This window comes from Armigeres subalbatus, chromosome 3 (genome assembly GCF_024139115.2).
Source record: "Armigeres subalbatus isolate Guangzhou_Male chromosome 3, GZ_Asu_2, whole genome shotgun sequence".
In the NCBI taxonomy this organism is placed as follows: domain Eukaryota; kingdom Metazoa; phylum Arthropoda; class Insecta; order Diptera; family Culicidae; genus Armigeres; species Armigeres subalbatus.
The window spans coordinates 35,810,287-35,832,978 of record NC_085141.1 but is presented as its reverse complement, the minus strand read 5'-3'; the positions used below and the strand labels follow the sequence as shown (position 1 = coordinate 35,832,978).

Below are 22,692 nucleotides of genomic sequence, written 5' to 3'. Positions count from 1 at the left end.
TGCAACGATGCCTGTGAAAGACGCGAATGATCAGTTATTGACCGACCCAACTGACCAGCTGAAACGCTGGTTCGAGCACTTCGAACAACTTTTTCAAGTGCCAACCAGGCCATCACCACCTCGGCATGATCTGCCTAGGATCCGGCGTATAACACGTGTCAATACCGAAGCTCCATCACTGCTAGAGATTCAAACAGCCATCCAAAGCATGAAATCGAATAAAGCCCCAGGGGTCGACCGCATATCAGCCGAGATGCTCAAAGCTGACCCCATGACATCCGCTCAACTACTGCATCGTTTATTTCGTAATATCTGGGACACCGCAACTTTCCCGGTCGACTGGATGCAAGGTATCTTAGTGAAGGTGCCCAAAAGGGTGACCTGACTGTATGCGATAACTGGCGAGGCATTATGTTGCTGTGTACCGTTCTCAAAGTTCTGTGCAAAATTATCCTAGCCCGGATTCAGGAGAAGATCGATGCGACTCTCCGGCGGCAGCAAGCCGGATTCCGTGCCGGAAGATCCTGTGTGGACCATATTGTCACGCTCCGCATCATTTTGGAGCAGGTCAACGAATTCCAAGAGTCCCTTTACTTGGTATTCATTGACTACGAAAAAGCTTTCGACCGTCTCAATCACGAGAATATGTGGGGCGCCCTGAGACGCAAGGGGGTTCCTGAGAAAATCATCGGCCTCATCGAAGCACAGTACGAGGCCAGAGTGTATGTAATTAAGAGTGGCGACACTGTCAGAATTGGAACAAAATTCATCTGTCATTCCCATACAAAATCATGTTCCAAACGAGCAGGAGACCTGTCAAATGCGGCACATGTCGCCACTCTTAATTACATACACTCTGTACGAGGCCTTTTCGTGTAGAGTGCTGCACAATGGGGTCCTGTCCGACCCTATCCGGGTCGTAGCTGGTGTGAGGCAAGGATGTATTCTATCACCGTTACTGTTCCTCATCGTAATCGATGAGATTCTGGTAGATGCGATTGACCGTGAACCAAACCGCGGGCTGTTATGGCAGCCTATAACCATGGAGCACCTAAACGACTTCGAATTGGCGGATGACGTTGCACTACTCGCGCAACGGCCGATCGCTCCTCCTCGGCAGGTTTAGTCATCAACGTCAACAAAACCAAATCGTTGGATGTAAACACGGTGACTCCTTCCAGTTTCACAGAAGCCGGGCAACCAGTGGAGAATGTTGAAAGCTTCCAATATCTTGGTAGCCAAATGGCGTCAGACGGCGGTACCAAGATCGACATAGGCGCACGGATCAAGAAAGCAAGGGCTGCCTTTGCGAGTTTAAGAAATATCTGGAAAAACAGGCAGATAAGTGAACGCACCAAAATACGAATTTTCAACTCTAACGTGAAATCTGTGCTGTTATACGCTAGCGAAACATGGTGTGTATCAGTGGAGAACACTCAACGGCTGCAGGTGTTCATTAACAGATGCCTGCGGTATATAATTCGGGCCTGGTGGCCTCACAACTGGATCCCAAACAACGAGCTCCATCGTCGTTGTCACCAGAGGCCGATAACAACAGAAATTCGGGATCGGAAGTGGGGCTGGGTCGGCCACACTTTACGTAGGGGCGGAAACGAAATCTGTAAGCAAGCATTAGACTGGAACCCAGCGGGACATCGCAGCAGAGGCAGACCCAGAGGCTCATGGCGGAGAAGCCTCAATAAAGAAATAAAAGAAGTCGACCGAAATCTAACCTGGCAACAGGTTAAAGCGATAGCTGGGCATCGCTCAGGATGGAGATCTTTCAAGTCGGCCCTTTGCACCACCGGAGGTGTACAGGATCCATAAGTAAGTAAGTAAATTACATAATGTTTTCTTAAGATTGTGATAATACAACTATATGTGTATTTTTTAAATTTTTTTGTCATTCTCCTTATTCGTCAAATCAAAACAAAACATTTTACTGCAGAATCCATCTACATAAAAAAACTGTGGCCCCAAAGTATACAAGGTCATAATAACTTGAAGTTATTTATACTAAGCTCGTTTATGTGGCACTTATACCAACTAGGGGTCAACCAGGTGAATAGCCAATTAGAATGACTTTTAATCTAATTAGTATAAATTTTTCTCAGAGTGTATTTCATTTTTTTTTCATTTATTTAGTTAACATCTAAACAGATAACACTGAATCAACAATTTGACGCCACAATTCCAGTATATGAAAATAGTATAACGGCGTTTAAATCATTTTGGTTGTGTTTTTGATCTGTCAGAAACAAAGAATAAACATTCTTTTTCTATTTCTTTTAATATAATTTTAGTCACACTATATTATTTTATTGATACAAGAGCAGAAGTTACATATAATTTTAACGGAAGTGCTTTATATTCATCGGCAAGTTTGATGATGGTGTCCACGTCAAATGCTCTTGTCCGGGGAGCAAGGATTCGACAACTCAATGATGGCAATTCCATGCTGAACCCGTTTCACAACGACGACATCCACCAGCTCAAGCATATTTCGGTAATCCAAATGCGGCTCCTCGAAATGTTTCACTTTCTTTCGTTCATCGTCCATCATCAACACCCGGTGTTTGGGCTTGGTCAGGATTTCCACCTCCGTCGCCTCCGTCGGCATCGATCAACCAGTCCCAACTGACGATACCGTTACAACATCTGGGTAAATCGCACTAGATAACCAGTGTCCTTGGGTCGTAGTGACACAGATCATCGTGAACTAGGCCCATTTCATCGTGAACCATCTTTCTTGAGTACAGCGCATTTACGTATAAGGTGGTATAAGTTACTCCTGTTCTGGGCTGGCTCCAGTGCCTTCTGTTTGGGATAAAGTTCCAAGTTTCTTTTTGACCTCTACCGTTTAAGTTTAGGATTTACCTTCGTTCCATGCTTTTGCCACTTATTGGTCCCAGGTGCTGTGCTTTGCATTGGCACCTCTCCACGTTGGTCACGGTGAAATTCTGCGGTGAAATGAATCGTTCAATTTGCGATCGTAGGGTTATGCGCTAATTCGTCCATGGCGCTAATATCCGTCATATCAAATTCTAAATCCCTAAATACTCGCGAAATGTAAACTAAATTAATGAACTAATCATCTGGCGAGATAGAAAAAAGTGTAGTGTACATTTGAAGACATTTGAATTACATTCAGGTTCAGTTCAATCAAAGTTAATTGCCTATTTCCGGGGATTAAACCACCCGACTTGGACGTTAATTTACAATGTTATGGAAACTCATATGTGAATATGTACGTTATTTGGAAACATCAATATCTTCCACATAACGTACATATTCACATATGAGTTTCCATTACATTCAGGTGTTTGGTGTTTCTTACTTGAAGTACAGTTTAAATAAACTTTGCCACTGAGCCTATTTGCACAATTTCCTACCATCACCGTACGACGAAGGAAAATCCAGTTGCTTTAATGTCAAATTGCCCACTACGCACTAAATAAAAGCAATATTTATTGCCCGAGTGAAAAATAATTTAAAAGAAACTACCGAAAAGCTTTCAAAAGATCTTTTTTTATCTTTAGAGCGTCGCCTTGTTTACAGTTGAAAAACGCGTTGCTAAACTGGCGGTTTGAACTGAAATAATCTTATGTAACACGTCTGAAAATTTATCTAAAGTCTTCCAAATATATATTTTCATACACACTCCTCATTATTACTAAAATTTTCCACTATTCCAAAAGTTTGAAACAGGAGAAACAATTTCATAATAGAAATTTGTTGGCAGCACTACCCACGTACATGTTAAGCTTGTGTGTTAGGTGCCCGCCAGAGTAGACGCGACGTGCGATGCGACGCGACGCGACTCACGTAAAAGAATAACAATCATTATCAACAGGCTGTCAAATTGCACTGTCGCGTCGCGTCGCATCGCACGTCGCGTTTACTCTGGCTTCGCCCTTAGTTGTTTGACAGGCTGAGGCACTCAACTGAATGGCAGTACAATAAAAACCATTTTATGCGGTCGAAATGGGATTGCACTAGGAAGTTTTGTTAACTGGAACCGAAAATAAACTTTCAAATTTTACTTTCAAAATTGACCGACATGATAGTTATTCTGCATAGTGTCACAGACTTGTAGAATCAAGTACGCGACACTTAAGACGACCACACAGTTGTGGTCGAAATACGTATCTGCAAAGATATCGAAATAATGTATCAATCAATAAGCAAAAACTGCCGCTATGAAATTAATAGATCGAGCCACCGTAGACATGTTCTGTCAAAACAACACGAATAGAAATATGCGTATACAGTGCCGCCGTTGTTTTGATGCGGTGAGTGCAAAATGAGTTACCTTGATTGATCCATTGGTGGAATTAAATGGAGGTTACTTAACTCGTCTTAAGGCTACTTTACACCTCGGGAAAATTCTCCGCCGGATTTTGGTCCCCGTGCATTTTAAACAGAGTGTAAAATAATCGAATTTTTTTGGTGAAGACCACCTTTCTTCACTTGTCAGCTCACTTCCAGGTACATTCATTTTCGGCTCTGGACTGTCAATATTCAGTTGAATATTAGTCATTGAATATTTATGCACATTCTACAAATCGATAAATTATCTGAAATCTGAACACGTTTTTATTGAGTAAAGTAATATATCACACAGAACTGAATCCGATTTGCATCCGCGAGGCCCTTTCAACGGTAAACATCAATATAAAAAATGCTAATTTTGTTTTTTTCTGTACATAGTAAGCACACTCAGTGACAATCGAATGAATTAATTGGTGGAGCAGTCGTTTGACTATGTCATTCTATGTTTTGAATAATCATGCGATGTTTGTCAAAATTCGGACTGAAGTATCTTTATGAAGATGAATATTTTATGCTCTGATTTTAAATGGGGCCGGGATTTTGATTTTCCGTGCCCAAATGAAATTCCGTGCCCGGAAACATCGCGTATGCGAAAATACATGGCTACCTTTAAGGCCACCTTACACCTCGGGAATTTGGTCCCCGGATTTTTTACCCATGCATTTTTGCATATGCGATGTTTTCGGGATTTGGGCACGGAAAATCAGAATCCCGGCCCCATTTAAAATACACGGGGATCAAAATCCGGCGGAAAATTTTCCCGAGGTGTAAGGTGGCCTTTAGATGGTTGAATACATTCCACTGAAAAGAGCTTGAAATATTTTTTCTGTATATAGGGCTATTACAGAACCTGTATAAAGTTTGTTAGCTCTGTGGCAGCGTTAAGCAGACCCCAGACGACAGGAAAAGTTTGACAAACTCTTGAATATTGAAGAAAAAGATTGAGGCTGAGGCTGAGATCTCTCAGCCTGCCGTAACCCCTTACCACCGTCTTTCCTGGGTGAACGAACCTTTCCAGGTCCTTCCTCCCCCGGTTTTGGAGGTACCTGACAGGGGTTCAGCTTCCCAGCCCCACTACCCTTGTTCGGGATAGTAACCCTCCGCGTTTTGGAGCGGCCCCCAGGGAGCTCATCCCCTGGAGACTGTCTCCCCCGTTTTTGTGTCTGCTCCGTTGGAGCAGTCACCCCCGACGTGCCCGCGAATACTTGAGCCTCAATCTGGGTAGACTTTGGCGCCATCGTGTTCGCTGGCACGCCCTCGATCGATTCGACCTTGCCCGAGTCCGCGAATCCTTGGGCCTCAGTCTGGGTAGACCTCGAATCCACGGATTTCACGGGTTTAGACTTGGCCGTCCCGACCGCCCTCTCCAGCTTGGCGTCCAACATCGACTTTCGAAGTTTCACCAAGCTCCTCTTGAGGTCCTTACTGATATTATGCATCGATGACGCAAAGTCGATGAAGGCGTCCAGCTGTTCCGTCGCCATCCGTCGCCTTCACAAGCCATGGGCCGTCTATAACCTCTACCGGCGGAACCTGGTTGATGGTTAGGTGACCCACGCTGGCGCTGCGCACTGAGCTGCCGACTATTGCCTCTAGCCTCCTAGGCGGAGACCTGAACAACCCACCTCTTGCGAAGGGGTTGTCGCCTACACTACTACCACTAATTGAAGAAATGACTTGGTTTTCCATTTTGGTCCCACGATTTGCTCGGGAAAAGAGGTTCACCACGCCAGAGCCCAGCATGACGCGGTAAGGGACAATTACTGTGGAGGGTGCCCAGGTACCCCACAGGCTCCATGTGTATATTTGTACAAATCTTGTAGACACAATTTTTTGAACTTCCCATTGTCCGATTTGCTCGCAACAAGTTGCAGTCTACGCGGAATTCAGTCCCGCAATCTGGAGTTATGGCCAAAAAACTGTTTTTGCGTATAAAAAATAGCAAAATGTTCTGTACTGAATTCACCTAGGTTCGAACTGCTGACCTCTGGGGTGGAAAGCGCTTGCTATACCACGAAACCATCGGAACACACATGGTATGAGTAAATACAAGTCGTACAGTATTCATCAAATTGGTATCTGTTCATTCCTTTTCAAAGCCACAGAGTGGCCTTGTGGATATTCTTGCGGGGGAAGAAAGTGCTTCGGACTACCATTCCGCGGGAGGCTGCAAAGTTGATGCATCGTTGGCCGTTGTCGTTCGATACGGTGTGCAGACTATCCGATCCGATAACCGGTCTATACATTTCCTCCCTTCCTACCTGAGCGTTCATGTCACCGATGACGATTTTGACGTCCCGCAGTGGGCATCCATTGTATGTCTGCTCCAGCTGCGCATAGAACGCTTCTTTCTCGTCGTCGGATCTCTCTTCGTGTGGCCAGTGCACGTTGATGATGCTATGGTTGAAGAAACGGCCTTTTATTCTCAGCTTGCACATCCTTGCGTTGATTAGCTGCCACCCAATCACGCGTTGCCGCATCTTTCCCAGCACTATGAAGCCGGTTCCCAGCTCGTTGGTGGTGCCACAGCTTTGGTAGATGCCCGCTTTTCCACACTTTCTGTCCTGTCCAGCAGATTTCCTGCAGCACTACGACATCGAAGTAGCGGGGATGTAATTCATCGTAGATTATCCTGTCGCAACCTGCGAAGCCTAGCGACTTGCAGTTCCATGATCCAAGCTTCCAATCGTGAACCTTTATTCGTCGCCTAGGTCGTTGCCGATTGTATCGAGTCGTATTATCTTCTATGTCGTTCATAATAGTTGTTTTTAAAGGCGGCTTATTGGGCCTGCGCAAACCTCCTGTCTCGTCAGAGGGCCGTCGTGTCAGGGCTGTTTAGCGTCCTACCTAACACCAGGACTTGGGCTTGTGCGCTTTGAGCGGCACACGGTCGCTTTGGCGGAGCCTACTTGTGGATTCATGCAGCTTTTTATAGAGGTTTAACAGGGCCCACTGTCAAACTCCACCACATCCTAGGCATGCGCCACAACTCACAGATGGCCTGGGGAGGGATTTTTCTATCCCTTGGACATAGTCCCTGCTGCCCACAAGGCATCATCACTGCTAGGTGGATTAATCTGAGTTTTTTCGTGGAACATTTTGATTTGTTTATGGAAAATTCAGGCGGGTGCTAAGCTGTCCAATGTTTGTTGCCTCCAATAAATCGAATGCCGACGGCACTAACACTACGCCGTAGTCTATGAAAAATAAACACTGCAGTGAGTGAAAATGTTCTGAAACGCACAAAGTTTGGATTATGCAAGAAACAACTGTTTTTGCTCAGCACAGAGTTTCTTCTACCAACATAATTATTTATCTGCATATTTCGCGTAAGGAATAAAGTAGAAACACTACATTTTTACGGATTTGGTGTATTTTTGTTCGTTGCAATCTTTAATTTATTATGTGCTTTCGACATCACTCTCTCTTGTGAAAAGCGTAAACAATACAAATTTTCACAAATACCACGACAGTTTATGATAGTATATGAGCATTTTGACATTGGAGTATAAATTTATGCGCCAAATAAGAGGGTACTGTCATACTTGCCAAACTCCATATGAAAAAAATCCGTTGTCGCACCTCTGGGAAAATTCTTCTGTGATAATTGCAATTTTTGCTTTCAAAAGTGCTTATTTATTTTTGTTTTGTGGAAAATTCCTAATTGTTTATGGAGATTTTGTTTTATTAGTCCAGCGGTTCTCAACCTGGGGTACATGTACCCCTGGGGGTACTTTCGATGGCCCTAGGGGGTACCTCGAGTGAAAATGCATAATGGCGTACGTATTACAATTCCAATCGGATCTTATTGATAAAGTTTTGATTATAGTGATTATTTTATTTGAAAACTTTGTCTTGTACATGCATGGCGATCGGTAAATCGAAGGTAACGAATTGTTGGCAGCAGGGTAGAAATATTTCACAGTCAGTGCAGTGAAAAACATGGATCTCAGTATAATCTGCTGTCGCCTCCATCGCAGCCGTGGTGAGTGCGACTGGGTGCAGCCGAAAAATCATTTTTAACACCGACCATTCAATTTCGCATTCAGCCACTCACGAGTCGCTCTGACATGCTGCTCAGTTCGCGCTTTACCGTATGACTGTGCGAGTGGCCCATTTAAACGCGTGGTGAATTTTTTCAATTTGCTGGGTGAATGTGTACATTTTGCTGTGGTAAATTTCATCTTCGCGGCGCAGTGGGTGATGTGAGTTTTGTTGTTTACTTTTCTGCCTTGCCGGGAATGTGAGGTTGATTTCAGAGCAGGAAGAAAATAAAAACATGATATAAAAAAACATCACCTTCATCCAGTGCTGCCGAAAATATACAACCCTGGTTGGCAGTGGCTAATTTTCTAACCGCCGCTTCCACATCCAGGCGCTACCGTATATGCGTAAATAGCCAGCATGAGTTAACCGCCAAAAATTTGTATGGCGAAGGACATCTAACGCGGGTTTTCTCAAAATTAGGAACTTTTCATAAAAAACTATTTGATACCGGTTATGAAGGATGGTTTTCGCTACTACGCCTACCAAATATTTTTTCGATTAAGGTACTTAATTCTGAGAAATCGAACTATAGATGCCTTTAGCCATACTGATTTCAGAAAGTTAACTCATAGTGTGCCGCTGTAAGCATGCTCAAAGCAGGAAATTCATTGAACCCTGCTTTCCTCAACTAGAACAGCAATGAAATCTACCTGATCTATACAAAATGTTGAATAATATGTTAGAAACATGCTTTTGAACTAAAATCTAGAATCTAAAGGTTTGGAAACCTTCGTTTGAGAGGCATGGCCTTTTTTTTGAATGAGAGGCATTTTTTTTTAGAAAAGCTCTATTGTTTCGTTGCAAGAGATTTAGAAGCAACTTTCTACGCTTCTCGGAAGGCTTCTTCAGAACAGCACGAATGCCTCCTTTCAAGATGTTCAGAAGTCTTCTTTCGAAAGGCCTGTGCTGTGTCTTTGTCTACCTTGTTTCAAAAAGCTCGAAAGGATCCTTTCAAGAGGTTCGGAAGCCTTCTTTTTAAAAAGCTCGGAAGCTTCCTTTCAAGAGGCTCGGATGCCTTCTTTCAAGAGGCTGGGAAGCCTCCTTTCAAGAGGCCTGGAAGCCTCCTTTCAAGAGGCCTGGAAGCCTCCTTTCAAGAGGCCTGGAAGCCTCCTTTCAAGAGGCTCGGAAGCCTCCTTTCAAGAGGCTCGGAAGCCTCCTTTCAAGAGGCTCGGAAGCCTCCTTTCAAGAGGCTCGGAAGCCTCCTTTCAAGAGGCCTGGAAGCCTCCTTTCAAGAGGCCTGGAAGCCTCCTTTCAAGAGGCCTGGAAGCCTCCTTTCAAGAGGCCTGGAAGCCTCCTTTCAAGAGGCCTGGAAGCCTCCTTTCAAGAGGCTCGGAAGCCTCCTTTCAAGAGGCTCGGAAGCCTCCTTTCAAGATGCAACGGAAGCCTTCTTTTAAGTGGCTCAAAAGCCGCCATTCAAGAGGCTAAGAAGCCTTTCGTCAAGAGCTGCGGAAGCCTACTTTCGAGAGATTCAGAAGCTCCCTTCAAGAGGTTCGGAAGCCTCGCTTCAAAGGGCTCGGAATTATTCTTACAAAAGGCTTGGAAGCCTACTTTCAAGAGGGGGTACCTCAATTAATGTAAAAGTTTGAAGGGTACCTCTCAAGAAAAAGGTTGAGAACCGCTGTATTAGTCGAAATTTTATATTTATTTCTTTATTGGCAATTTTCTATTTTTTTGAAAATTTTATACACCTTCTCTTGAATATTCCTCAGAGTGAACCAACCCTGGTTATCGGACCGTTAAGCTTCAAAACGGTGACAAAGTTGATGACAGCTGCATTCCGCTGCACAATTCGATGCACTTTTGTTGTATCTTACGTCGACAGACAATCGTTTGACTTCTAGAATGCATTGCAGTTATCGAACGTCTAGTGTATTTATTTGTTTAAATACACTTGGAGTAGCCTCACAAAACTTCAGTGAACTTTGTTAAATCATTCCCACAATCCACTGGAATAACGTGGTGGGGCCCTCCTTAGCGGTGCGGTAAGACGTGCGGCTACAAAGCAAGACCATGCTGAGTTCGATTCCCGCTGCCGGTCTAGAGAATTTTCGGATTGGGAATTGTTTCGACTTCCCTGGGCATAAAAGTATCATCGTGTTAGCCTCATGATATACGAATGCAAAAATGGTAACTTGGCTTAGGAACCTCGCAGCTAATAACTGTGGAAGTACTTAATGAACACTAAGCTGCGAGGCGGCTCTGTCCCAGTGTGGGGATGTAATGCCAATAAGAAGAAGAAAAAGGACGGGTGATAATCGGTGGGTTAGATGTAAAGGTATCTTAAAAATCCGGTGTTCCTATAAATGTGAGACACAGATTCGTCAGATTCTATTCGCAATACATGCAAGACCTAACTGCTAAACATTATTCCTTTTTTTCAGATACATAATGGCCATGGAAAGTACGAAGGTTGGAACCTACGAAAGTAAGGATGACACAGGGGAACATGGGTTCCATTACCAACGTGGCCTTGCATATGGGTCACTTTTAAAGCTGATTCGTAAAAAATACAGCTTTGACTTTTATTACGAGAGGCAAGATGCAGACAAGTTTGACGACCTTACGGTTACAGTCAAACAAAGCGAAACCGTGCAGGGGTACTTTGTACAAGTGAAGCATGCGTCTAAAGAAGGATCAACAATCGAGTACAGCCAGTTATTCCCCGACCATAATGATAAAAGCACTAACAGCGATTTCAGTATGTTCAAATATTTCAAATCATATCTCATATTGCAAAAAATGGATCCACGTGAGAAACAATTGATCATATTCACAAATAATACTTTGAGAGAGACGGATGAACTAAAGAAATTGGTATCATTTTCCGTTGGCAACACTGACAAGATAATGAATGAAGTTCTGCAAATAGTTCCAGCTGGAAGACAGGCGACATTTAAGCCCACTGCAGAGGCCTGCAAGCTGCTCAAGGACTATATCAACAAGGAATTTCTGGCAATAAAGAAATTCATAGTCGATCTTTTCGGGAATGCAACAGATTTAGTTGTGTTGGATAATCATAAACACCTTCTGCATCGGATTCTCAGTCAGACGTTGAATTCTGTAGCCTTTATTGACGGTTTCGATGAGCATAACGCAAACGAAGACGTATTAAAAATTTTTAATGCAATCAAACTAGATCTAGATGTCAGTAGTGTTAAGATCTCTCCGAAAAAAGAAATATTCAAGAAATGGCCCGACGTGGATAAAGATTTCTTACCGCTTAAAGAATCAATAACAGACTTATGCCTTAAGGGAAATGTGTCGAAGTTGTTGGTAAATTATAAAGCCGCCTTGATGAATATCATTGAAAAATCAAGACAAACACTGTGTTTTGCGAAATCTTTTATTGACCATAGTAATATATGCAAGACTCTGGAAGGCAAACTGAAATCATTGGAAGGTGTGGAAGTTAAACCAAATGAGATGTTTCTTAATGAGAAAAAGGTCAATCACAAAAACTTGCCTAAGGAAGAGAAAGAATTTACAAATCTCGTAGATGCTCTGGTGGAACTATTTGAGAAAGGAACTGTAAAAGATATTTTAAAACAGTATCGAATTCCACTGTGTCAAGTATTGGAAATATCTGGAAAAGATAAATACAAGTTCAAAAAATCTTTTATAATGTCAAGTATTTTGTGCCAGCAATTGGAAAAAAAATTCGTGAACCTAAATGAAAAGGAAATTACTCTTGAAGAAGCTTTTTTTGATAATCGTAAAACAAAGATACGTATAATACCCGAGAATAAGGATGAGATTGAACATCTCGCAACCGCTATAGAAGAAGTATTTGAAACAGGAACTATTAATGAGACACTAAATAAATATAAAACTTTTCTTAAAAGCGTTCTAGCTGAAAAAGAGGGCAATGAATCATTTCGATTTTCAAAATCCTTTTACGAACATTATGAACTATATAAAATATCTGAATACTTAACGCGAGTAGAAGTTATTCCGGAAGAGATGTTCCTAGATAAGAATTTTCCGGACAAAGGCAATGAGTTTGATTCACTCACAAATGCCATAACGCGATTTTTCAATGATAAAACTGTGGATTATGTACTAAAAAAATACAAATCTGAAATGACGTTGATTATTGAAAAGTCTGGAAATAATTTTAAGTTTACTTCATCATTCATAGCTGGTAGTAAATTATGCAGAGTTTTAGAAAGTGAGATGGGTGAATTGGACGGTGAGGAAGCGAAAAATTCAACAAAAATATTATTGGATGGAAAAGAATCGAAATTCAAAAGCATTCCGACTGATGAAGCCGAGTTCAACACATTTAAAGATGCACTGAAAAAAATGTTTGAAACCGGTGCGGTGGCTGAAATTTTGGAAAAATATAAATCGGCGCTTTATCAAGTTTTGGAAAAGACGGATAATAAACATGGGCTGAAGTTCAGGAAAACATTCATTGCCAGCAATAGACTATGCAAGGCGTTAGAAAAACAGTTACGGAGTTTGGAGAAAATTTCTGTCACTACAGACACAGACCTTTTCGATGAGAACAGCTTGCCGTCTGAATCTAGGCAATTTGAAGACTTAAAGAATGCTATCGAGGATCTATTCAAAACAGGAAAGGTTGCTGATATATTGAAGGAATATAAAGTGGCACTAAATAATGTCCTTGAAAAAACCGAAGATGGAAAAAAACTGAGATTCAAAACAAATACGAACATCGTTTTATGCAAACTTCTTGAAATTGATCTGAAAAGCTTAAGTAAAGTTAGAATCACTGTACCGTCAACGCTGTTGGATGCCAAGAACTCCAAATTGAAAATTTTTCCAACTGTTGACAGCAACATTATTTCACTCCGAAACGCTGTTCAAAGTTTATGGAAAAATGGCAGCGTTGGTAAAGTTTTGCTCAAGTATCAAACTCCTTTGCAAGAAATTTTGGTAAAAAATTATGATGGATCAATAAAGCTTGCCTCAAGTTTTAAAAATCGAAATGATAATCAAAGCATCAGATTATTGTTCGAATTATTGAAGGCGGATTCTATCGACATGAATTTGGAAGTTAAGCCACAAAGACTATTATTCAAAACTTTGCCTTCTTCTCTCGACCATGTAAATCGACTTAAAAATTCTCTCGTGGAGTTTTTCAAAACAGGCGCCGTAGACGATGTGCTGATCGATTACCAAGTCGGTTTGAAAGATATTCTGAAGCCTTGTTATGAAATTAAATTTTCAAAATCTTTCTCTGAACCCAGCGAAGAATTTGAATTGCTTCACAAACAGTTGCAGAATGACAATATTGATTATTTGGATAGAAGTTTGTCAGTATTTGTGAAAAATCGAATATTAGATGAAAAAACTTCTGGTCTAAGAAAAATGCCGTTTTTTGCGGAGAAATCAGACATAGAATCTTTTTTCAAACAGTTTGTCTTGTTGCACAGTCAACCACATGATCTGAACCCGTTCGTGGTTGATGAACTTTTCTTATGTATGAAACCATGGATGAGAACGGACGTGTTTGGAAACTTAAGAAAAGAGGACGGAGAGCGAGCATTCAAAACATTTGAAGAAAGTTTCAAGGAAGCATTAAAAAATGGAACAGAAAAAAATGAAAACAATGTTTTGAGCGAGAGATCGCTTGATGTTTTCCAAAAGCAGTTACAAGATGACTTTGAGAAAGTATATCCGGAGTTGAAAGCACATAAACAGTTGTACATCACCAGACAAGTTACTTACTACTACCCGCGTTCTTTAGGAGAACGGACGCAGAAACCGAAATCGTAAGTGATCAGTCATTGAAGACATATAAAATCAAATTTAACAACATATTAGATACTTTTTTAAAATCGAATATGAAATATATCGAAATTGCTGATAAACAACTGGTGATCGATTTGAACGACAAGCTTAAAGAATATCAGTGCTTTATTTTGACAGCTGAACCTGGAATGGGGAAAACGATGTTTCTGCATTACGTCGCTCTCGAAATGCAGAAAGAGAACAACATGGGAACGGTACTTCTCGTTGATTTGAATAAAATACAAAACTTGAGTGAAAAAGCAAAAGATAATGTGCTGAATATACTCGAACCAATTTTATCTCCTACAAACTTCAAACGTATTCGGAATGTCATGAATGAATCAACGAAAAACGAACCAATCACGATTTTTTTTGATGCCTTCGATGAAATCCATGAAGTCAACAGGGATATTGTCATAGACCTGTTCAAAGCTCTTTTTCAATCGAAGAGCTTACGACTAATAATCTGTGGAAGAAAACATATTGAGCAGATTCTGACAGAAGGATTCAACACATTTGAATGGAAACCAGTTATGTTATCAATACGTCCTATGGGAGATGAAACCCGAAAACTTATGATGAAAAAAATCTGGAATGTGTCTGACGATAATCTGTTTAACGAATATTCTGAAAGATTGCTTGGCAAAACTAAAGTCCTTATTCCGCTGTTGGACAAAATCTTGGCTGAACTTTTTAGAGAGAGGTTCAAAAAGTTTTGTGGCAAAGCCAAGAAGGAACAGGAAAAAGAATTAAACGAACTCGAACGAAATCGATTTGATCAGGTAACAATTTATGAAATGTTCTTTAACACGATTTTTAGAACGAATGCACCAGTTGCAATATATGATGAAATCAGCTCTTTATATGATTCATGCGTTCATGGCAGCTTCGATGAACATTTATTACTGGCAATCAAAACACTTGACGTAACGGAACTGGATAAGAAGTTCAAAAATGTTGGAAACCGAAGAAAATATGACAATTTCCGCCAAAAATGTTTCAAAGCCTCTGAGAAGTCCATTCTCATAGAAATTGTCAACAAAGAAATTAAATTTACTCATCAGTCTTTTGGAGAATTTTTGATTGCAAAATATTTATTCGACAATCTTCACGATCACAAGACCTTCTTGTCAGATATATTTCGTCGGAACGAAAATATAAAAACCTATACCATGATGATGATTGAAAATCATACTGTTAGAAGTATCGACAAAAACGATGAAGAGAAACAAATATGGTTCCAAGATCTTGGCGAGCTTTTCGAAGAATGTAATCAAATAGCATTATTTGCGTGTGAGAGCAGTTGCTTTGAGTTGGTGAAATTTTTCCTTGGAAAATATAAAACACAATCAGAGAATTTTGTCGGATACGATAAAATGCTTCATGTGGCGATTGGCAATGGAAGCTTAGGCATTTGCAGCCTTCTAATAAATGATTACAAGTTTGATGTCGACAAACCACTAAATGGTAACCCTCCAATCTGTGTATGCAACGTACTTGAAAGAATTATTAATCTGAATTTAGGAAAGGAAGTCAAACCTTTGTATCCTTTGTTCCTTGCCGCTGTGAAAGGTCAAAATGAAATTGTGGAGTTGTTGATCGAAAAAGGTACAAACATTGAACTATCGACGAATGAAGGCCATACGGCAATGCATGTCGCGGCCCTAAGTGGAAAAGTGGATGTTTTGAGAACTTTGATTGATAAAAAAGCCAAAATTGATGTACATGATAAAAATGGTTGGACGCCTCTGCACTGTGCCGCTCAAGAAGGTCACAACGATGCAGTGGTATTGTTGATCCGCAAAGGTGCTAACATCGAGCTATCGACGAAATATGGCAGAACGGCAATGCATATCGCTGCCTTCAATGGAAGAGTGGATGTTTTGTGCACTTTGATTGATAAAAAAGCCAAAATTCATGCACAAACTGCAAATGGTGTGACGCCTCTGCACTGTGCCGCTCAAGAAGGTCACAACGATGCAGTGGTATTGTTGATCCGCAAAGGTGCTAACATCGAGCTATCGACGGAAGATGGCAGAACGGCAATGCATGTCGCTGCTTTCAAAGGAAGAGTGGATGTTTTGAGCACTTTGATTGATAAAAAAGCCAAAATTGATGCACAAACTGAAAATGGTGTGACGCCTCTGCACTGTGCCGCTCAAGAAGGTCACAACGATGCAGTGGTATTGTTGATCCGCAAAGGTGCTAACATCGAGCTATCGAAGGAAGCTGGCAGAACGGCAATGCATTCCGCTGCCTTCTATAGAAGAGTGGATGTTTTGAGCACTTTGATTGATAAAAAGGCAAAAATTGATGCACATGATGAAAATGGTTGGACGCCTCTGCACAATGCCGCTCAAGAAGGTTACAACGATGCAGTGGTATTGTTGATCCGCAAAGGTGCTAACATCGAGCTATCGACGAAATATGGCAGAACGGCAATGCATATCGCTGCCTTCAATGGAAGAGTGGATGTTTTGTGCACTTTGATTGATGAAAAAGCCAAAATTGATGCACATGATAAAGATGGTTGGACGCCTCTGCACTATGCCGCTCAACAAGGTCACAACGATGTAGTGGTATTGTTGATCCGCAAAGGTGCGAGGAAAGATGACAGAACGGCAATGTTTTCCGCTGTCTTCAATAGAAGATTGGATTTTTTGCGCACTTTTATTGATAAAAAGGCAAAAATTGATGCACATGATGAAAATGGTGTGACGCCTCTGCACTGTGCCGCTCAAGAAGGTCACAACGATGCAGTGGTATTGTTGAACCGCGAAGGTGCTAACATCGAGCGATCGGCGAGAAATGGCATAACGGCAATGCATATCGCTGCCTTCTATGGAAGTGTGGATGTTTTGTGCACTTTGATTGATGAAAAAGCCAAAATTGATGCACATGATAAAGATGGTTGGACGCCTCTGCACTATGCCGCTGAACAAGGTCACAACGATGCAGTGGTATTGTTGATCCGCAAAGGTGCGAGGAAAGATGACAGAACGGCAATGCTTTCCGCTGCCTACAATAGAAGAATGGATGTTTTGCGCACTTGTATTGATAAAATGAGAAAATTTGATGCACATGATGAAAATGGTTGGACGCCTCTGCACTGTGCCGCTCAAGGATGTCACAACGATGCAGTGGTATTGTTGAACCGCGAAGGTGCTAACATCGAGCTATCGGCGAAAAATGGCGGAACGGCAATGCATGTCGCTGCCTTCAATGGAAAAGTGGATCTTTTGAGCACTTTGATTGATAAAAAGGCCAAAATTGATGCACAAAATGAAAATGGTGTGACGCCTCTGCACTGTGCCGCTCAAGAAGGTCACAACGATGCAGTGGTATTGTTGATCCGCAAAGGTGCTAACATCGAGCTATCGGCGAAAGATGGCGGAACGGCAATGCATGTCGCTGCCTCCGGTGGAAGAGTGGATGTTTTGAGCACTTTGATTGATAAAAAGGCCAAAATCGATGCACAAACTGAAAATGGTGTGACGCCTCTGCACTTTGCCGCTCAAGAAGGTCACAACGATGCAGTGGTATTGTTGATCCGCAAAGGTGCTAACATCGAGCTATCGAGGAAAGATGGTAGAACTGCAATGCATGTCGCTGCCTTCAATGGAAGAGTGGATGTTTTGAGCACTTTGATTGTTAAAAAAGCCAAAATTGATGCACATGATGAAAATGGTGTGACGCCTCTGCATTGTGCCGCTCAAGAAGGTCACAACGATGCAGTGGTATTGTTGATCCGCAAAGGTGCTAACATCGAGCTATCGGCGAAAGATGGCGGAACGGCAATGCATGTCGCTGCCTCCGATGGAAGAGTGGATGTTTTGAGCACTTTGATTGATAAAAAGGCCAAAATTGATGCACAAAATGAAAATGGTTGGACGCCTCTGCACTGTGCCGCTCAAGAAGGTCACAACGATGCAGTGGTATTGTTGATCCGCAAAGGTGCCAACATCGAGCTATCGAGGAAAGATGGCAGAACGGCAATGCATTCCGCTGCCTTCAAAAGAAGAGTGGATGTTTTGAGCACTTTGATTGATAAAAAGGCAAAAATTGATGCACATGATGAAAATGGTTGGACGCCTCTGCACTGTGCCGCTCAAGAAGGTCACAACGATGCAGTGGTATTGTTGATCCGCGAAGGTGCTAACATCGAGCTATCGACGAAAGATGGCGGAACGGCAATGCATGTCGCTGCCCTAAGTGGAAAAGTGGATGTTTTGAGAACTCTGATTGATAAAAAAGCCAAAATTGATGCACATGATGAAAATGGTGTGACGCCTCTGCACTTTGCCGCTCAAGAAGGTCACAACGATGCAGTGGTATTGTTGATCCGCAAAGGTGCTAACATCGAGCTATCGAGGAAAGATGGCAGAACGGCAATGCATTCCGCTGCCTTCAATGGAAGAGTGGATGTTTTGAGCACTTTGATTGATAAAAAGGCCAAAATTGATGCACATGATGAAAATGGTTGGACGCCTCTGCACCATGCCGCTCAAGAAGGTCACAACGATGCAGTGGTATTGTTGATCCGCAAAGGTGCTAACATCGAGCTATCGGCGAAAGATGGCGGAACGGCAATGCATGTCGCTGCCTCCGATGGAAGAGTGGATGTTTTGAGCACTTTGATTGATAAAAAGGCCAAAATTGATGCACAAAATGAAAATGGTTGGACGCCTCTGCACTGTGCCGCTCAAGAAGGTCACAACGATGCAGTGGTATTGTTGATCCGCAAAGGTGCTAACATCGAGCTATCGAGGAAAGCTGGCAGAACGGCAATGCATTCCGCTGCCTTCAATAGAAGAGTGGATGTTTTGAGCACTTTGATTGATAAAAAGGCCAAAATTGATGCACATGATGAAAATGGTTGGACGCCTCTGCACTGTGCCGCTCAAGAAGGTCACAACGATGCAGTGGTATTGTTGATCCGCAAAGGTGCTAACATCGAGCTATCGACGAAATATGGCAGAACGGCAATGCATGTCGCTGCCTTCAATGGAAGAGTGGATGTTTTGTGCACTTTGATTGATGAAAAAGCCAAAATTGATGCACATGATGAAGATGGTTGGACGCCTCTGCACTTTGCCGCTCAACAAGGAAACAACGATGCAGTGGTATTGTTGATCCGCAAAGGTGCTAACATCGAGCTATCGAGGAAAGATGGCAGAACGGCAATGCATTCCGCTGCCTTCAATAGAAGAGTGGATGTTTTGAGCACTTTGATTGATAAAAGGCAAAAATTGATGCACATGCTGAAAATGGTTGGACGCCTCTGCACTGTGCCGCTCAAGAAGGTCACAACGATGCAGTGGTATTGTTGATCCGCAAAGGTGCTAACATCGAGCTATCGATGAAAGACGGCAGAACGGTAATGCATGTCGCTGCCTCCGATGGAAGAGTGGATGTTTTGAGCACTTTGATTGATAAAAAGGCCAAAATTGATGCACAAACTGAAAATGGTGTGACGCCTCTGCACTTTGCCGCTCAAGAAGGTCACAACGATGCAGTGGTATTGTTGATCCGCGAAGGTGCTAACATCGAGCTATCGCTGAAAGATGGCAGAACGGCAATGCATGTCGCTGCCTTCAATGGAAGAGTGGATGTTTTGAGCACTTTGATTGATAAAAAGGCAAAAATTGATGCACATGATGAAAATGGTTGGACGCCTCTGCACTGTGCCGCTCAAGGAGGTCACAACGATGCAGTGGTATTGTTGATCCGCGAAGGTGCTAACATCGAGCTATCGATGAAAGATGGCGGAACGGCAATGCATGTCGCTGCCCTAAGTGGAAAAGTGGATGTTTTGAGAACTCTGATTGATAAAAAAGCCAAAATTGATGCACAAACTGAAAATGGTGTGACGCCTCTGCACTGTGCCGCTCAAGAAGGTCACAACGATGCAGTGGTATTGTTGATCCGCAAAAGTGCTAACATCGAGCTATCGAGGAAAGATGGCAGAACGGCAATGCATTCCGCTGCCTTCAATAGAAGAGTGGATGTTTTGAGCACTTTGATTGATAAAAAGGCAAAAATTGATGCACATGCTGAAAATGGTTGGACGCCTCTGCACTGTGCCGCTCAAGAAGGTCACAACGATGCAGTGGTATTGTTGATCCGCAAAGGTGCTAACATCGAGCTATCGAGGAAAGATGGCAGAACGGCAATGCATTCCGCTGCCTTCAATGGAAGAGTGGATGTTTTGAGCACTTTGATTGATAAAAAGGCAAAAATTGATGCACATGATGAAAATGGTGTGACGCCTCTGCACTGTGCCGCTCAAGAAGGTCACAACGATGCAGTGGTATTGTTGATCCGCAAAGGTGCTAACATCGAGCTATCGAGGAAAGATGGCAGAACGGCAATGCATTCCGCTGCCTTCAATGGAAGAGTGGATGTTTTGAGCACTTTGATTGATAAAAAGGCCAAAATTGATGCACATGATGAAAATGGTGTGACGCCTCTGCACTGTGCCGCTCAAGAAGGTCACAACGATGCAGTGGTATTGTTGATCCGCAAAGGTGCTAACATCGAGCTATCGAGGAAAGATGGCAGAACGGCAATGCATTCCGCTGCCTTCAATGGAAGAGTGGATGTTTTGAGCACTTTGATTGATAAAAAGGCAAAAATTGATGCACATGATGAAAATGGTTGGACGCCTCTGCACTGTGCCGCTCAAGGAGGTCACAACGATGCAGTGGTATTGTTGATCCGCGAAGGTGCTAACATCGAGCTATCGATGAAAGATGGCGGAACGGCAATGCATGTCGCTGCCCTAAGTGGAAAAGTGGATGTTTTGAGAACTCTGATTGATAAAAAAGCCAAAATTGATGCACAAACTGAAAATGGTGTGACGCCTCTGCACTGTGCCGCTCAAGAAGGTCACAACGATGCAGTGGTATTGTTGATCCGCAAAGGTGCTAACATCGAGCTATCGAGGAAAGATGGCAGAACGGCAATGCATTCCGCTGCCTTCAATGGAAGAGTGGATGTTTTGAGCACTTTGATTGATAAAAAGGCAAAAATTGATGCACATGCTGAAAATGGTTGGACGCCTCTGCACTGTGCCGCTCAAGAAGGTCACAACGATGCAGTGGTATTGTTGATCCGCAAAGGTGCTAACATCGAGCTATCGAGGAAAGATGGCAGAACGGCAATGCATTCCGCTGCCTTCAATGGAAGAGTGGATGTTTTGAGCACTTTGATTGATAAAAAGGCAAAAATTGATGCACATGATGAAAATGGTGTGACGCCTCTGCACTGTGCCGCTCAAGAAGGTCACAACGATGCAGTGGTATTGTTGATCCGCAAAGGTGCTAACATCGAGCTATCGATGAAAGACGGCAGAACGGCAATGCATGTCGCTGCCTCTGATGGAAGAGTGGATGTTTTGAGCACTTTGATTGATAAAAAGGCCAAAATTGATGCACAAACTGAAAATGGTGTGACGCCTCTGCACTTTGCCGCTCAAGAAGGTCACAACGATGCAGTGGTATTATTGATCCGCAAAGGTGCCAATAACTAGCTATCGAGGAGAGACGGCAGAACGCCACATACCCCTACAGAGGTGTGAGCAGGGCGATTTATCTTTAAGATAATTAATCATGACCAATTTTAATCAGATTTGGCAAACAATAAACGATCCGATTATTTCCACAGATATAAACAACATTAACATATACAGTGACCGGCATAATAAAAAGCCCACTAGCCGATTTTCATACAAAATGGTCAACTTTGGAGATCTAGATCTCGATTGCGTGTGAACCAATTTTGCTGAAAATTTGACCAGAGCACAGATATAATTTGAATTTTACCACACCTGAGTTTCGACCATATTGATTCATAGGGTAAAAAAATATTGCGGTAATACCAAAATAATTTTTTTGGCAAATAATTATTTTTTAAATATCTTAAATTCTGTAGGTTGTAAACTAATTACTTATTCGGCAAAAACGCGTATTTTGGCAATACAAAAAAGCTTGCGGAATATACTTGTACACTAAGAGTTGTAGATTTCAAGATATCATAAAATAATTTTTTTTCCAAAAAAATCGTTTTGGTATTACCGCGATAATTTTTTACCCTATGAATCAATATGGTCGAAGCTTAGGTGTGGTAAAATTCAAGTTATATCTGAGCTCTGGTCAAATTTTCAGCAAAATTGGTTCACACGCAATCGAGATCTAGATCTCCAAAGTTGACCATTTTGTATGAGAAACGGCAAGTAAGCTTTTTATTATGCAGGTCACTGTAACATCGCTATACAGCAAAAAACATAAGTTAGTAAAAAGAAACAGTTGAATTCCACCACAGAGTTTTGCAAGCATCATCAGTGGTACAACGAGTCCGATTAAGATACAAAACTTGTGATACCTCTCGCATGATGCCAAAAGTTTCGTCAAGAAGCGTGTACTCAAACTATTCTCGCTAGTACCAATCAATTTAATTTACTCGAAAAAATTCAAAACTTGTGTTACCTCTCCGTAGATACCAAAAGTCTCGATAAAATCGCGTTCTATCTGAGAGCTCACTACTTTTCATAGTATC

The 22,692-nt window shown here is 42.2% G+C and overlaps 1 protein-coding gene across 1 annotated transcript; it reads left to right on the top strand.

The window, feature by feature from the left end:
* Positions 1-1,230: 1,230 nt before the first annotated feature.
* Positions 1,231-21,873, top strand: LOC134221572 (uncharacterized). The gene is made up of 5 exons (XM_062700762.1): positions 1,231-1,831; positions 10,761-14,048; positions 14,093-15,972; positions 16,069-19,346; positions 19,379-21,873. The coding sequence occupies exons 1-5, from the start codon at positions 1,773-1,775 to the stop codon at positions 21,665-21,667; spliced, it is 10,794 nt and encodes a 3,597-aa protein (XP_062556746.1). The 5' UTR covers positions 1,231-1,772; the 3' UTR covers positions 21,668-21,873.
* The last annotated feature ends 819 nt before the right edge of the window (positions 21,874-22,692 follow it).

What these genes read in the sequence shown, in the direction of transcription:
- LOC134221572 (XM_062700762.1), top strand. Translation starts at nt 1,773, where the DNA reads ATGGAGATCTTTCAAGTCGGCCCTTTGCACCACCGGAGGTGTACAGGA. An exon ending in CGAGCTATCGACGAAATATG is followed by an intron (nt 15,973 to 16,068) that starts GCAGAACGGCAA and finishes CACAAACTGCAA; the next exon opens with ATGGTGTGACGCCTCTGCAC. An exon ending in CCGCTGCCTTCAATAGAAGA is followed by an intron (nt 19,347 to 19,378) that starts GTGGATGTTTTG and finishes GATTGATAAAAG; the next exon opens with GCAAAAATTGATGCACATGC.